The 19,123-nt window shown below is 27.2% G+C and overlaps 1 protein-coding gene across 5 annotated transcripts in view; it reads right to left on the reverse strand.

Moving 5' to 3' along the window:
- LOC132947345 (protein unc-13 homolog 4B) overlaps positions 1-19,123 on the reverse strand; it is a 55,682-nt gene that overhangs the window by 5,513 nt on the left and 31,046 nt on the right. For 3 of the 5 annotated variants that reach the window (XM_061017610.1, XM_061017612.1, XM_061017614.1), the window contains exon 2: positions 6,694-6,892. In XM_061017610.1, the coding sequence (XP_060873593.1) occupies positions 6,694-6,892 (199 nt within the window). Of the gene's footprint in view, positions 1-6,693; positions 6,893-7,834; positions 8,096-10,113; positions 10,470-19,123 lie in introns of those variants that run through there. The other 2 variants (XM_061017611.1, XM_061017613.1) reach the window with 2 other exon arrangements.

The following is a 19,123-nucleotide window of genomic DNA, read 5'->3' on the forward strand; positions in this document are numbered from 1 at the left end:
TTTCATTAATATAAAACTGTAAATTATATAGTAACTATATTATTTTAAAATCAGATAATATTTATTAAGACAGTTCATTAACACAATTAAATAAATAATGATAATGCTAAACAGACACGATAGATGCGCTATTGAATAATGTTTAAATAAGAATATTATGATGGTTTAATGTGACGATAAATCATTATTTTTCAAATTTTATTTTATGTATAATACCTACCACATTGACATTTTTATTAGAATAAAAGTCCATTATTATTTATTTCAGTGATAGTAGGTATCTATTTTTAATTTTTTTTTCTATGTATTTTAGTTCTTTACGAGTTGTCTATGTTTAATAGTTGCAATATAGTAACAAACAAGAACATATTATGAGAAAAAATACTTTTAACGATCCATACATTTTTTTATAATAACTGTTTATCTATATTAAAATTATAAACATTAAAAGTTAAAACTAAATATATAATATTAATAATTTTATTATTCTATATCTAGGCGCTATAGGTATTTTATTAATTATCAGTTATCACTTCAGTATATTATCAACAGATAGTTTCTAGGGGTATATTTTTTTACAAGTTTTATTTATTATTTTATGTATTAATATTTATAGGCACATTTCGGTCATATAGTAACCCGACATTAAATAGTAAATACCTTCATACAACCACTATTCCAATTATACATATTTTGTGGTATAGGTACTTGTCCTAGGTATTTATGATTTTTTAGTTTATTATTTTATAATATGTATAACTGTGTCAATGATTAAATAATTAAAATTTTTGTACAACCTAGTTTAACGACTATTATTATATTTTATTATAATGTACCTCTTTAGCAAATTTTGGTTATTATAATTAGGTATGGTTATTTATATTTCACGTGACCAACAGTCATCAGTCGTTAATAACCTCAGAAAAATGTTTAATTAACAAATTATGTGCATTCGTATATAATTATAATATTTTTATGGACTTAGTTTAACGCAATGTCGTTTTAAATAGTCTAATTTTGTTTACATAATACATATGGTATCTATAAGGTACAAACATATTGTTATTTTTGTTTTTGTTTTTCATGTAACATTCCGAGTGCCTTTTAAACCCTTAAATCACATGTGTCTTAATTAAAAACCAATCGGCGATGTCGTATTTAACACGGATGTGTGATTTGTATGCCGAATACTCAACATGTGTTTCCTATTAGATTTCTTAGTACTTATTAAATTAATCAACCAGTAGATTGTTTTACTTTTAAAATGTTTAGTTTTTCATAGGTAATATAATGATAATTAATATAATAAACAATAATAAATTATAGAACAGTAGTATAGGTACATTTCTACTTGTATTTGTGTCATAATATTTATGTCCAGTGTTGGGATTTATTCAATTATCTAGATAAGATTTTTTGAAATAAATTATCTTTTAAAGTATCTAGATAATTATGTTACGATTTATCTAATGTTTAGCTTAGATAAAAAAATGGGCTTATCTAGATAAATATTTTAGTGCCCCTACAAAATTATAAAACCAATATTACTAAAATTTTAATATAATATAAATTATTTATAAAATTAGAAGAATATATTTCTTGTTATTATTTCCAACGAAAATATTACGATAATACGAGAACTTGCATGCGGGCTTGCACTATACATCGTTCTCTACTATTTTTTTTATAGCCATAATAAGCATATTAAAATTATTAGTTATAGGTTTATTTCCCCATCCATTAAAAAGAAAAATTAAAATTAACTTCGTAGAACTGTATTTCAAAGGCTCAATTCGTTGTTATTATAAATATTATGTCATTATATTGATATAAATCTAATATTACAAAAATATTAAAAAACAATAAAAATAAGTGTAAAAAAATGATATTTATCTAGATAATATTTCGTTAAAATTATCTTATCTTATCTAGATAATTTTTTAGCTATCTATTCCCAACACTGTTTATGTCTAATTGATTGTCATTTATAAAATGGCCATTGGTTATTTAAAATGTAAAATGTATTATGTAGATAATTTACAAAATGATCTATATACGACATACCTATAGGGTAAAGGCTATAGCCTTCGCGACATAATTACGTATTACGTATCATTATTATTTATTGTGCAATATTAAACAAAATATACCAGTTAAGACTTAAAGTATGTAAGAATTGAGAAACTATTTAAATATTTATTTATTTATTTAAATTATTTATATACCTAACTGATTTTTCACTTAAATAAATTAATAAAACGATTTTTTATTTAGTTTCGATTTTCTATACACCATTCTATACAGTTGCTGTAGCTTATGCACAATGCCACATTATTAACGTTAATTACATAGGTAGTAACTGGTAAAAAATAACTAGAGAATTTCGAACCGGAAGGTGAGTAGGTTAACATGTAATTATAATGTTTTGTATTGAAAACGACTTTTAAATAAAATACAATCAATAAATAGGTAACAACGAAAAACTTGTTAAAATTATCATACGTTTTTTACAATTATCACTGCCAAATCATACAGACTATAATTTTTCACAGGACCGACAGTGTTCTTAAAATGTTTATAGAATCAACCTTTAATATAATCATTAGTAACTTGCAAGTGGATAAATTCCAGTTTTCTAATAGATTACTGTGTATTCCCAATTTTGTATTATTGTGTTTAGGTATCTACTGTATAGTATTTAATATTAAGAAAACCATGTCACTATATAAAGCGATTAAAAAGATTAACTATCGAATAATTATATCTCGAAAAAAAATAAGGGTTTTTGAAAATATTGGTTTTTAAATAATTTGAAGTTATTACAAAACAACATTTTTTATCGTTATCATTTTCTTACTTTTTTGAAACATAACATACATTTTTGATTTCATATCACATGCAATATTTTTTTCTGACGATTTCGTTGTTGAATTAATCAGAGTATTTCGTCGTTTTTTACTTAAAAAACGAATTTTAAACTAGCTACTAGAGCTAGAATTTTAAGCTAGGTAGTTAATAATAAGCATTTAAATTTTTAATGAGCGGAGTAGTGTGGCACAGTATATACCATAATATATTACTCCACAAATTGTTTTGGTCTACTAGTCTACTACTACGCTCATTTAAATTTAATAAATGTACGACCTATCCATTGAAAATTCGATTTTAAATTGTATCAAAAAGGTCAAAAATAAATATTCTGCTTTATTACAAAAAATAAAAATATGTATGTTTAATGTTGTCATTTACAAGTAAAACACTTAAAAATTGATAACAATAAAAAATAGTAGTAAATATAACTGATGGCGGCGCACTATTAGTTTTCTCTCTCTGGCCCACGCGCAACATAGACAAAACACATTTACGAAGAATCATTTTTTCTATGTTTTTAAGTAATCTTTGAGTAAAATCACCTATTACTAAAAGATAGAAAATAATAATTTTAAGGGAATGACATATCGATTTGTCGAAATATTGTACCAAAACAATTTAAACATAATTTAAACTAACAACATTTTTTGTTTATTTTGAAAGTCGATTACAAAGTCAAATAACAATAAAATATTAAATCGATATGTCATGCCCTCAAAAATATTATTATCTATCTTTTTTGTAATAGGTGATTCTAAGATTACTTAAAAACATAGAAAAAATGATTCTGCGTTAATGCGTTTTGTACATGCTGCGCGTGGGCCAGAGAGAGAAAACAAATAGTGCGCTGACATCCTCTTAAGTATGTATTATTTTTATTCACTACATTGTAAAATATTGTTAAATAAAAATGTAAGTTTAAAAAACACCTAATTTTAAAATTAAAACGGTATGAATGCAAAATGCAACTATTAAAATTAATCATAAAAAACAGCTTATCGATATTATGTCTACATTAAAAAGTAAAAGGCGCGTATGCAAAATAAAAGAATGAACTTCGACACGAGTTAAACAATTTGTTAATTAAAAACTAGTGAATGATAAGATAAATTACCTACTAGAATTGCTTTTTATACAACTATTATTATTTATTATTAAATGTATAGATAACTATTATGGGTGGTATTAATTAGCTGGTCACGACACCACCATCTCTTCAACCAGTTCTGGGGATTACCAGGCATATATTTTGTTCATGCAAGTCCTTTAATTAGTGAATTTGTGTGATTTCAGAGATTTATGTTGAATTGTTTGTTAATTTTAATGCGCTTTAGCTAAGTACTTCACGGATTGGAGAGATGGCAAGGTCATCATTGTGTATGGAGTGATTTAATACATAACAAGGTACTTTGGTCATAGCTCGAAGGGGCTTAGAATTTTAGATTGAAAACGTTGAGTAAGATTAGTAATTGAAATATTGAGAGGCCCATAATTGACTCCGTATGTTCAAATTGGTCTGATGAAAAGTCAATATGGATTAGTATAGTTTAGTTGCTAATTTTGTGTGATTCGAGATGAAACAGATAGCGGAGGAGACGGAAGCGATCGTTTAAGGATAAGAGTTTGTTGCGCGTATCTTACCGAATACCTGGTAAGACGTTAGTATGTATAGGTATAGTAATATTTTGCGCACTTGGTAAAGTTGGTTCATTAAGAATATTATAGGAGATGTCAGTCGCGGATTGCTCTTTGCTCGCCGCACACGTATTAGTTACGCTCCACTTAATTGTCGAGATCTTGTCTATAATTCGTTCGTGTCCGAATGTGTCATATATAGTTAGCAGTTAGCACGTAAAAAATCGCAACCGTCTACCTTATTTATTTATACAAATTATAAAAATGCGCCTAAGTGCGTTTTTTCTTTCTAAATGTAAATAAAATCATTGCACGTTTAAAGTTCCTACCGCCTACTTTCTAACCGTCGCGCTATCATTGCAACGAACTTCAGTTAGGTTAGGTTGCTTTTTGCCCACTAGATAACATGCCGCTGCCTTCCAACTCACCCACGTCGCCGAAAGTGAAAAATAAACATGCAGATAAAATTAAAATCGACATGTTACTACATACCAGTCAAGAGATAGCAACCGAGCTCCCGTATTAGATTTTGATAAAAAAAATTTCAAGCTTTCTTGACGAACTTAAGTCAGTAATTAACCCTTTAATATAAGTTATCGCATCTCTCTTAAATAATAAAAATGACAAATAACTCGGCACGCAGTTGATAAATTTACCTCAATCATTCAAACAGCTACCTGTGCATCCCAACCTAAGTCAACTCAAACTTTTCCTAGGAATCCACTTTTACCGATACATCTGCGCTCATTACTCACAAATAATGAACACTCCGGATTAAAATTTCTTATGTATAAAACATTACTTAAACCACTATGGACCTATGGTTTTCAATTATGGAGTACCTACTGCAAAAGTTTCCAATACCAAAAAAACCCAATAATTCCAGAATATTTCCCTTAGGAAGATAATGCCCTACCCTTTGGTATCTAATTATACTATACATAAATACGCACGTCATACATAATTACATACATATATACATACATACATATATACATACATACATACATACATACATACATACATACATACATACATACATACATACATACATACATACATACATACATACATACATACATACATACATACATACCTTTCAATTAAAACTTTGACAGGAGAAGTTAAAAACCTATAAAAACTATAAAAAGCTATAAAAACTTTCATACCCGTCTCCAAACACACCAAAACCCACTAATTAAAAACCTGTCCACCCAAACCTTACCTGGCAACCCCAGGCGTCGTCTAAAAAGGAACTGATACCGTGACTTGTTAAAACACTAAGGGGGAAAAAAATAAAATATATTATACTTATATTTGTTTATTAAATATATGTTATATTATATGAATATCTCTATATATATATAAATAAGTGTACATTTTGAATAAATTTTATAACTCAAGATCCACCAAACCGATTTTGATAAAAATTTCAGGGCATATTAAGATTGATATGTAGATGGTTTCTGTGTTGTACGCTGTGGGATAAGTGGATTTTAGTACGGTTGCGTTAGGCTTTTGTATTAATTGATTATATTAATCCTCCGAAGGTGGAATTAAGTAAAAATGATTAACTTGGGACAATTTTGATACTTTAGAGTTAAATAATTTTTATTCCAGGCAACAGAAAAGTTAAGATAAATTTTGAACACCATACACCGAATATTAAATAACGAATTGAACAAAGTTTGAGTCATATAGAATTGGTACATTTAACGGACAACGAAGTGCCAGCGGGATCAGCTAGTAGTTAGATAACCAAACAACTTCCAGTCAAGTTCCACTAATGGGTGACTTCTTATTCAAGTAATCATGTTATGTATAGCCCTTATCTTATATGCTTACTGTGCAATAATTGTTATATATTGTGTATGTACTATTGACTATTGTGAAATGAAAAAAAAATAAATAAATAGGATGAGGACATTTATTTTAACGAAGAGTGAAGGTAAAGTGTACGGATTTGGATTTTATTATAATATTGACACCCCAATCCTAGAATTATTTTCCTAAGAAATTAAAACGTTTTGAGTACGTGATGAAGCAAAAAATGTTTGTTAGGTTTCTCTAGGTTTCTCTCTTCCCCCGAAGTAATTTCAGTAGAAAGTTCCGGGGGTAGTCGGTTGAGTATTGCCAGTAAGACAAAATAAAAATAATGTTTATCTAGGTAGGTAAAAAAATACTTGCATTTAATTCTAACAATGACGATAACAACTCTTTGTAAGAGAGTTGAGTCCTCTCGGCAATATCATTGTCAACTTTTGAAATTTCTCTTTCATTTAGAGTAGCGAATTTATCCTTTTCGGCAATTATGGTGTCCTCTTCAAAATTGTTCTTGAATCCTGAACCATAACGCTCAAAAAATCCACCGTCCATTTGCTCAGCTCTATAAGAATACAATTTAAAAATAATTAAATAATATTCTAAATAGAAATATATAATTCTTAAAATAAAGCAAACATTTACCATCGATTATTTTATTAATATAATCTAATTATTTGTAATACTTTAATTTGAGAAATGTCACCTTTATCTAAAAATGTTCATAGCTAGTGGATGAATAATAGGAAATTAACAACAAAAGCTCCCAACTTGTTAATGCATTTGTAAATGAGATTATGATTTTTTTGTGTCAACATGAAAAGTTTATGTATTTTAGACTAAAATTTTTAGGAAGTAGGAGGTATCTAATTAACTTTTTGTATAGTTTCGTTGTTACCAGGCACCACCCAAATTACGTCTCTGGTTTGGACAATTTTCCATACATAATAAATCAAATTATAAAATTAAGTAATTGTAACTATATGTATAAGAAAATATACATAGGTAACTCGTAAATATAGTAATACAAAAATTAATATATTTTTTTAAATTTGATTATGGTAATATTTTTTAAAGATATGATATTATTATTATTGTAAAGAAATTAATATCAACATAATTACCATGACTCATTTTATTCTAATTACGTATACAAATATATTATCTATAGGGCAGATTATACACACATTTTTAGAACAAAGTGTATTAAATGGTTCGCTGATAATGACATAATGTCTAGTCGTCTAGAATCATGATTGTCGATATGTAACTTATCTAAATTCTAAATAGGTACCTACATTTTTTTATTGCGTTTATGTATACACAAGTATATACAGCTAAAATGTGTCTAAAGAGATATTTTTAAGTTTTTTTCCGATGAAAAAAAATCTTTAAACGAATGTTATAAAATAAATAATAATGATACAATTTTTTTTTAGAATAAAAGCAAAAATATTTTATGTTTTTTTATTAGGTATAACATGGCATGTATCTATACAATACGTACCTATTGTGTATGCAGTCTGTCGCGACTTCCATTATAGACATTGTAATAACTAATTACCATATTATGTTAGTATATGTTACAAAAAAAAAAATGTTGGACTAGTTTCCCACATATTATATTGATTTACGCATATAATGTGGAAAAAAACACTTAAACTATTCAATGTTGTTAAGTTAAAATTAAACTCTGAAAAAATAAAATTCTACTCAGATATCCTAATATGTTAGAAACCTGCACGGCTGCGTGCCGTCAACTACAGAGGATGTCCGACCGGGCTTACAAAGCTCTACTAAAGAGAATGAACAATGAAAACAAAATATTACGCCAACATTCGACCTCTCTATTCCCAAAACGAAAATCTTCGCATGTCCCTCTGTATAGTACCCACACAATCATCCTACGCTTTCTTCTGCACCTTTCTACTCACTCCTCTTCGATATATATTGTCTCATACACAAAATATCGCGTTCACATTTCAATCCAATCTACACTGCATAATAATGGGTGGTACCCGTTTCCACCAAATTATGAGATATTGATCGCTTCCATTATAAATGTTAAAAACGACTATTCCCCTAAATAATAATATTACCTCAACAAACACTTCCGGTAATTCCTATATTATACGAATTTTTTTTTATCGTTATCGTATTTTAATTCACAATAATTTGTACGCATACACATCCATGATATAACATACCTATATATTTTATATGTAATAGTATAAGGTTAGCATTATTTTATTTGGTTTTTTTTTTTTTACTCTGTTCGCTTCTGTACTGACTATAACATAATAATTAATGTTGGCGTATTATTTACTAATATGAAGTTTTCTTTACCACCTATCAAACAACTTATAACTTGTTTGGATATCGTATAACATTAATCGTAAGGAAATATTTGACGTTGCAGTACTTATTAATTCGATTACTTATTTTTTCGTTTTTAACGCATATGAGAATGAATCGGTATAAATTATATAATATTATGTTCAATTTCTACTGCTTGTAAACGTATCTTTATAGCTATGATATGCTCATTGCTCGGTGACGATATTTTACGAATCTATATAATTGATTGTATGTTAAAAGTGCATGGCCTAAATAATTATTACTTTTATCATAAGCCATAACCCGCAGGTTAATAAATGTGTTAAACAGGTACAAAATAACCGAAAATAGAATAGTGGTTTTAAATATAATAATATTGCTCTTTAGAATAACTTATTTTACACAAAATTCTTCGTTATTATATAGTAGATATAGGTTACAAATAGGTAGTGTGGTTTTAGGGGATAAGCCCCTTCTCAAGTAAAAAGTTCAAAAACACTAACCACTCATTTCCTTAACTTTTTCAAGCTTATTCAATATTAGTATAATAGTAAGACTTCAGCCCCCCTCAAATATCACACTATTTGCGCCTATGATTATATCTATGTAAGAATAATATCTATACAAGGTGATTTATTAAGCGTAAAACACTCATTATTATCTCAAAAAGTATTAATGTTTTTGAAAATATTTTTTTACATAGTTTCAAGTTGCTAAAAAAACAACATTTTTATTAAAAAATTATATTTTTAAACATTTTTTATCCTTATAATTTTTTTAGTTTCTTACTTTTTTGAATGACAGCATAGAGTTTTAATTTCATTTTCCGAAACAGAATATTTTTTTAAGTATTTTAACACATAAATATTGAATTTAGGACGAGTAGTTTATGAGTTATAAGTATTTAAGGTTTAGACAAGCAGAGTAGTGGACACACATTTGCGGGGTAACCCCATACCACTCCACTCCGCCCATCTAAACTTTAAATGCTTATACCTCATAGACTACTCGCCCTAAATTAGATTTTTATGAATCAAAATACTTAGAAAAATATTCTGCTTTGGAATATGAATTTAAAACTCTATGCTGTCATTCAAAAAAATAAAAAACTTAAAAAATTATATAGATAAAAAATATGTAAAAAAAATATTTTCAAAAACATTAATACTTTTTGAGATAATGAGTGTTTTACGCTTTATGAATCACCCTGTATATAATTATACTTTTGTGAAATTATTAAATTAGTCGTTTGCATCATACATTTGATGTAAATCAATAATTATACCATACAAAAAACTGTATAAAAACATAGTCAATCCTTAATATTATAATAACTATGTTTACAGTGTTTTGCAGTTTAACTATACAAGTTTTGAATCCCAAATAACATGGCAAGTATATATTATTACCAAATATTATTTGCGCGGAGTGCATCTCAAATTATATTACCTTAAAAAATGTTGAGATTCACAGTTCATGTTTTCTTTTTTCTGATCATAGTAGTGCTGAACGTCTGTGAAAATCGATTCTATAGGATCATATTGATGCACTTCCGACATTTTAAATGTACAAACAAAACAATACAATACACCAAAATGTCAACTCTGTTAATAATATTGTAAATGGAAATCGACGACTGCAAAGTTATACTGTTCAGAAAATTAATGCGAAACATTTATGTGTACAAATTAAATACCTAACATAAGAAACATTGCATTGCCTTTAACACGTAGGTACTACACATAATAGACAGTAAAAGTCTATATAACCAACAAAATTATAAGAGCGTTTTAGTATCATCGACTATCGTGTTGTAACTGCAGCGACATTGTAATATGTTATAATAATTATAACCACTAGTCGCCATGACTCACGACAATGCAACAATTATATTATAATACTATTATCTAAAATCTAAATTGATTATTAATTCCCGACCGGCTTTTGAGAACACAATATCCAATAATATATATTATATTTATAATGCTACATTATAATATTATATATTTATCAATGGGAAAAAAAAAACTACCAACGTTAATATTTTCGACAAACAATTATGTGCGTATGTAATTTGCATTTGCTGATAAATTATAATCGTTTTATCTATAATAATATAATATGTATACTTTCGTTACCGTTTTATTTCTATTGGCAATTTATAACTTGACGATCGTTAATCACACCGGAAGGAAACAATTTCTAATACAGTCATAGTCGAGTGCTCATTAGGTAAACAATCGGAAAAGGTTTCGCAGACGCATATTGTAAATACTAAAAAACGTATGCACATAGTTCGTTCTCAGCGGATGTGTGTTTGAATGAAAACGCCAACGAACAACAATAGTAATTATTATTATATTGTGTTTACTATTTGGTCGTATATAATATGACTCAAAGATCACAATAATTTCGGTTTGCCCGAAAAGGATTTAATTTGGGCACGGTGTATGTACCTGAGCAATCAGCAATACATTATGTTTATTTTCCGTAACCCTTAACCTCCAGGATACTGCCAGCTGATATTGCGTACATGCTTAGATAATATAATTTTGGTACTATAAATAAACTACGAGTCTACAAATTATATTAATTGTAAATGATGTAGGTGGTAACTGGTATAAGATCAATAGAAATTAATGGGTATGTAATATTGGCGATGAGTCAAATAAGGAGAAAACTATAATAATATGCACACCGCGTCGGTGTAGGTACTCACACCATGAATTATAATATATATATAAATACCTATATGTACACATGTTATATGTATGATGTATATAATAATTCACTCACACACACTCAAAATACCAAAGATCCAAGTGTATGTATAATAGATGTTGTAGAATACGTCGGACATTCTCAGACACTTGAATGTAATTAAAATACGTCTTCCCGGTTTCCAAGTTTGATTTAAATTTTCCAAATGAAAAAATTATAGGCACTCGGAAACACGATTTATATACGCTATACTATATTATATGTCTGTAATCGTTTGATGTTCCCTTTGCCTAACTGAGAAAGTTATATAAGTAAATGAAATCCCGGAAAAAGACCGAAGAAAAAAAAAAACACGGAATAAAAAAAGAATTTTTTAAAAATTAAAAATATATTAATTGATGATGAAAATTAAAAAAATATTAAGGTGTGTATCAAATAACAATGGCATGGAAAACGCTATGAAAATTAATTTTGTATTTCTAATAATATGATTTATTGGGTGGTTTGAAAGTAAAAACACCTATATATTATTATCTATAATGTAGAAGACAAGTTGATCCATGCCTGTGTCCTGTATAATAGTACATTTTCGATATATGTACTTAATAATTGAAATTAAAAAAGTAAAATATCACAACTTTTAGAGCTAATTATGAAACATTGAAATTAAAATATCGAAAATCGACTCATACATAACATACTTTGATTCGACTTTGATTATTATAAATTCATTTTTTTTTAACTTTTTTATTTTATATTTAATGATTTTTTTTAAATATTTTATATAGGAATGACAACGAAGCATTTATGTGAATGTATAGACAATTAGCTTTTTTGTAGGTTTGCAGTGTTACCGGTAATAAATAGGTAATAAAATTTGATATTAATATTTTATTTTTTTTTTTGTGATGGTTAATTAATAGGTATATTTTAAATTTTTTCCTTGTTATTTTTTTCCTTGGTCTTTTTTCCCGATTATCAGATAAATGTATAAACAACTAACAAATAAACTAATGTATAACTAATGTATAACTTAATGTATAAAGTATAACTAATGTATAACTTAATGCATAACTAATGTATATTCTGTACTTTGGGCTGCGGCCCGTATTAAAATAAAATTAAATAAATAAATAAAATAACTTAATGTATAAACAACTAACAAATACGTACTTAACACCTAAGGTCACCGATTGGTTTTCGGTATGTAGTAATATGTAGTATAGTAGTAACCCCTCCCCCTTATACTCTCAAAATGTCATATCAAATAATTTGCAACATATTGTACGTGTTCTAAAAAAGTGATTATTCATGTTATAATAAGTAAGGTATTGGAACATTTTAAACTCCGAGACAATTGCCTATATTATGATCTCAAGGTGATACGCTGAAAAAACGTACCTATATAATAATAAACTATACCTAATCGAAAAATAGAAAAAACTCCCAAGTTACCTACCTACTAATTTACCTGCAATAGGTACCTGTTGTAGTTTAGATATTAACAAAAAACAATAGGATGATGTCATACCATGTGAATTTGTCTATTAATAGTCCATTATGTTTATGTTAGTACGAACAATGTTTACATATTATGATATTATTATTTATATTATAATACATGACAATTATTTCGGAAATTTTTTTCAAGGTCGCATACTCCAGACGATACTTAAGTATGAATAAATCAGAATTATGATACAATACAACACTTTTGACTTTTTTATCATACATCACATGAAATATATACATCAAATAAAAAAAGGTATGTGTACCTACCTAACGATGGTGTGAATGCCAACCTAACCATGAATTTCGAGTACCTATAATAGTAATATAATAGTATGTATACTTTAATGTATATAGTTAAAAATTCATACGATATTTAAATTTTCGAATATAGGTAGGAATCCTACATACGATACTTGAAACTTAAATAAAATTTGATAAATTCTTCAAACAGCAACCTAAAAAAAAAGGTGGGTAAGTGGATGTCGCTTTGCTGTAGAGTAGGTTACAAGTGGGTCACTGTAATGGATGGTGTTAAATTTGAATTCAATGATATTTTTTTTTTTTTTATTATTATTAATATAAAGTTTTCCTGACATTTGACATCATCTAAACTTAGGTGTAAATAATTAATTATTTTTTAACATTTATAAATTAGATCACAATTATGGTATAAATAGTTAAAACTATGGTTAAAAATATACTGAATAGGATAAGATTGTGAAACATTGACAGATAATAAAAATAATAAAATATAAGACAATATTTACATAATATAATAGTAGATTAAAGATTTAGGACGTCGTGTGGACGGCCGCGTTGGAGTATTCAATGATATAATATCATTGTATAAAAAAAAACGATTCTGAGCGAAAACGGTCAGTCAGCCTATTATATTACCAAGTATATTTGATGATATTATTGTGAATAAAGTAATTTATCTATAACCTATTTACGTGGAGCCTTGTTTTAAATTTTCAATCCTTAGCCATAAAAGTTAAACATTTTATATATTTTTAACTACAAAATAATTTATAAATTATAAATTTGATAAATGTTGTCAAAATTTGAACTTTAAATGCTTATAAGTATTGTAAATATAAGTATTATAAATATTGAATATGTAATAGGTGGGTATATGAAATAAATAAATAATATTTTAATATAATATGAGATTTGTTCTTGACAACAATTATTTTTTTTCAACCAATTGTATTACTAATAGATAAATGAATTACAAATAGTTAAATAAATATACAATAAAATATATTTAGGTTTAAAATAGAGGCTGACACATCGTTTCCGCTCAGAATCGTTTTTCATGTACAATAGTTTAGCATTGGATTAAAATTGAATACATTCATTCCATTACAGTGATTTAATCGATGACGAGGTACACTCAATTTTTCAAAATAACTATTCACTAAATAATTTACAGTAAAAAAGGGAGGTGGTTTAGTTGAAAATCAGAAGTATGGACACTCCTGTCTTACAAAAATATCTTAAAAATTTGAAAAAACGGTCTGAGTATATTTAAAAATTCCAAAAATCAGAATTTGAATAAATTAGTTATTGAAAGAAAATAGATCAGCATGTAGCAAGATTTAAAACTAAAAACTAATAACTAATTTAAGTACTTTGAAATGTACTTTATTTATCAACATTTAAATTACTATAATATTATATAAAAATAAAAATATATATTCAATTCAACTCGTTTTTATCGAGTTTGGTTATAGAATCACAATGTTCAAATACTTAAATAATATTGAAGCATATTACTATATACGCACTAAAAAAAAATTCATATATAATTACTTAAGTGTGTAATAAAAAGGCATTCTACATCCCTACTTATAACTTGCAATTCGCAAGACACAAATATGTTATGATTCACACTATATAAATATGACCCTTCCTATTTTTCTTCTTCATAAATAACAATAGTTTTATCCAAACTAATTTACTAGTAGGTATAGGTTCATATTACAACTTATAATAAATTGTATTACTTGCTTGCTACCTATTACCTATTGTTATTTTTGTACAACTTGTTTTTAAACACAGGTGTTCAAAATAAAAATTGAATTCTTTTAAACGGTTCACTATGATTATGCGTAATTAGTAGACAATTCAAAATATAACCATTAATTAAGTACTTGCAATAATTTGCAGTACTATTAATTATTAAATGGTGATTATACCTTATACACTTATACTTCATGTCCATATATTGATCAATTGCAGAACAAATTTCTTGCAATGAGCAATGGCGATTTCGAAAACCAATTAAAAATAAAAATCTACGAGCAATTAAAAATTAACTTACATTTTTGTGCACAAGAATTCCTACGATTGGGTTTAACCTAACCTAACCTTGATTCGTATGATACCCATTAATTCGATATTAGATCATTATGAGTTGTCACTTTTAATTGTTGTGCATAACATGCATAAATGCATAATATTAGATATAGGTATATTATACCATCTTTATATATTATTAAAACGCGAGGCGATTTCTTCGGACAGCTATATCTGAAGTTCTATATATTGGATCGATTTTCATGATTTTTTTTTTTAAACCCAATTAGGTACTCAGTGTGCTGGTGAGCCATCTGATGAGAAAAATCCAAAAATATATCAATTAAATAGTTTTTGGAAATATTTAGTTGTCCTTGTAGTTGCGTATAACAACGCGCATATGCTTACCGTGCGCACACACACATCTTTACAACCCCCACTAACACTATATCTACTGCGTTATTACCACGGTTAATAATACGGTTAAGATATATACAAGGTGTAACAGAAAGACTTGACGAAAAAAAAATGATACTACTTAAACGTATATGACAAAAGTCAAAAATTGTTAAGATTATATGATAAGTAAATAATTTAAGAAATATACTCATGTCAGCAAATTTTCAAAAAAAATATTTTGAAAAAAGTTAGGTATTACGTTCCAAAATTATTTAATCAAAACATTATAGATAATATAAAAATTTCTAAAAAATAGACTACTTGACTGAGATAAATGTTTTTACTTTCAATATTGTTCTTATAATCAGATTCACAAATTAGATATTTTTAATTTATCCAAAAATATTTAAATCAATTTTAAAATTTTTTATTTAGTGTTAAAAAATAAAAATAATTATTTGTATAATATAAGTGTAGCGCAAGTGACTATAAATTATATTTAAAAAACATTTTAAATATTGATTAGAACAAAAGTTCTTCCAAAAGTCAGTTTTATCTGTTACACTCTGTATATCTACAACCATGGTTATTACTGTCTGGCGTATACAGGTCAACATAATATTTTAATATATTTTTTCATGCGCGTATATTATGCGTTTACATTGTGCACGCACCAATCTTATGTCTACTACTGCGTTATCATCTTAGATCATATAGGTACAATGGATGGAGCCACAGCCCAATATTTTGATGTATCTACATGTTAGCGACAAGTCGCCAGTTATGTGTACATTTCTGCGCATGACTTGTCACATATTTTTCCATTGTTCGCATATTTTTTTAAAAAAATTTTTATACGATTAATAGTTTGAGATAAATATGCGACTATAGTTACTAGCGGCGCATGCGTAATAGCAGATTATTGAGATTTTTACGTATATTTTGTTGAGATTTGAACTTTAAATGCGTATAAAAAAAATTGTGACTACGGATTTTTAATATTTTTCATATGTCATTGTAACAATATATTACGAGCCTAGTATTAAATTTTCAAGCTTATTAACCAACAAATAAAATTGTATTTACATTCATAAAAAAAAAAACTAATACACTTGGAATGTCCGTAAGCAGTTCAAAACAAATCAAAATATTTTGAAAATTTTATCGTGTATAGAAAATGCTAATATGTATAAACAACCAGTGAAAATGTCTTGTACTACATTATATTATATGTTCATTTGTTTTAGAGTTACACCAAAAGCCAAAATTGATTTTGTCGAAAACTGCAGTATACTGCTGAGTTCGTCGACGTGCGTTATTACCACAGTTTAAGATATATGTATATTATATAGGTATATCTACAACCGTGGTTATAACTGCCTGGCGTATACATGACAACATAATATTAAATAAAACATAATATATTTTGTCATGAGCGTATAATTAACATTTACATTGTGCACGTACTCGATATTATGTCTACTGCTGCGTTATCGTCGTCGTACCGTCGTCGGCATTTTCTAATAAAAACACTATTTCCGATTTCACGTCATTTCATGTGGCAAATACCTACTAATAAATCCTGATACTATTCGTTCGATTGAAATAAATCCATCGTTATTATCAAGTGATATACTAAAATACGTAGTTGTAGATATTATTTTTGATAAAATGTGAAAATTTGTCTATTTTTTCATAATTTGGTATTCTTGCACCTAAAAATGAACATTGTGATGAAATAAATAATGCAATTGTTAACATGTTGCCAGTGCAAGTAGTTTTAGGTTCTGAGCGAAGCGATAAAAAATCGCTGTGAATATCCGATATAAAAATATGAACTTCAAACGCTCATAAAAATTTAATTTAACTTTTTTGTAGACTTTTTTTTTTTGATAAAAGTAGACAAACTTATGAGTTATGAGGAATCTTGTACATTTTAAATCTTAGATTTAAAAAGAAAAATTTTTATAAATTACTAACTCAAAATAATTTGCAGACTATTGAGATTCTTACGTATTTTGTCGAGATTTGAACTTAAAATGCGTATAAAAAAATTGTGACTATGGATTTTTAATAATTTTCAAATATCATTGTAACAATATGTTAGGAATAAACAAGCTTTAAAATGCTTATTTATTCAACAAATAAATTGTATTTAAATGCATAGAAAAAAAAATACTAATAAAATTGGAAACTGCAGAAAATGTCCGTAAACAGTTCAAAACAAATCAAAATATTTTGAAAATTTTGTCGTGTATAGAAAATGCTAATATAAACAACCAGTGAAAATTGCATGTACTTATATATGGTCATTTGTTTTAGAGTTACACCAAAAACCAAAATCGATTTTGTCGAAAACTGCAGTACCTTACTGCCGAGTCGTCGTTGCCGGCGACGTGCGTTATTACCACGGTTTAAGATATATGTAATATGTATATTATATAGGTATATATCTACAACCGTGGTTATCACTGCCTGGCGACATGACAACATAACATTAAATAAAACATAATATATTTTGTCATTAGCGTATACGTTTACATTGTGCTAGCACACAATCCTATATCTACTGCTACGTTATCGTCGTCGGCATTTTCTAATAAAAACACTATTTCCGATTTCGTAATTTCATGTGGCGAATACCCACAAATAAATCCTGACACTATTCGTTCGATTGAAATAAATCCATCGTTATTATCAAGTGATATACTAAAATACGTATTTGGAGATATTATTTTTGATAAAATATGAAAATGTGTCTATTTTTTAACAGTTTGCTATATTCTTGCACTTAAGAATAAACATTGTAATGAAATAAATTATGTTGCCAGGGCAAGTAGTTTTAAGTTTCAACACAGTGTCAGAAGACTGTGACTATTTTCTGTTTCTTACAGAATTTTTAGATAGTTTACATTTAAGTGGTTAACCATTACCTCCGCACGGTTTGATATTAAAGCAATAAGGTACTATATAGTAATACTCTGTACTCATGAGAAATTTAAATGTAGTGTCAAATCTAATGAATGGTACAAGATTTATTGTACGACCATTCTTTAGACTTCGAATTCATAACTGGCCAGCGTATTTTATTGCCTCGAATTTATTTGACATTTTGACCCTGTCTGATTCTACTCTTCTCTTTTCATTTACTAAACGTCAATTTCCGATAATTTAACAATAGCTTTTGCTGTGACAATAAACAACAACCAGAAAACCGATTTTGCGTAAAAAATAAAAAAAAACATACTTCATTGAAAAATCAATACATTCATCCGACCCGCTCAGAATCTAAAAGATACAATGAATATAGTTTATAAAAACCACAGGACATAAACAACTTATTTTTAAAACAATCAGAATTGTATAATCAAAATATTACGGAAAAATCTCAAAAATTAGCATATTATTTTGAGTAGAGAATTCATAAAATTTTTTCTTTTTAAATCTAAGATTTTAAAATGTAATACAAGATTATCCATAAGTTTTTCTACCTTTATCAAAAAAAAAAATGTCTACAAGAAAGTCA

This window comes from Metopolophium dirhodum, chromosome 6 (genome assembly GCF_019925205.1).
Source record: "Metopolophium dirhodum isolate CAU chromosome 6, ASM1992520v1, whole genome shotgun sequence".
Classification (NCBI taxonomy): Eukaryota; Metazoa; Arthropoda; class Insecta; order Hemiptera; family Aphididae; genus Metopolophium; species Metopolophium dirhodum.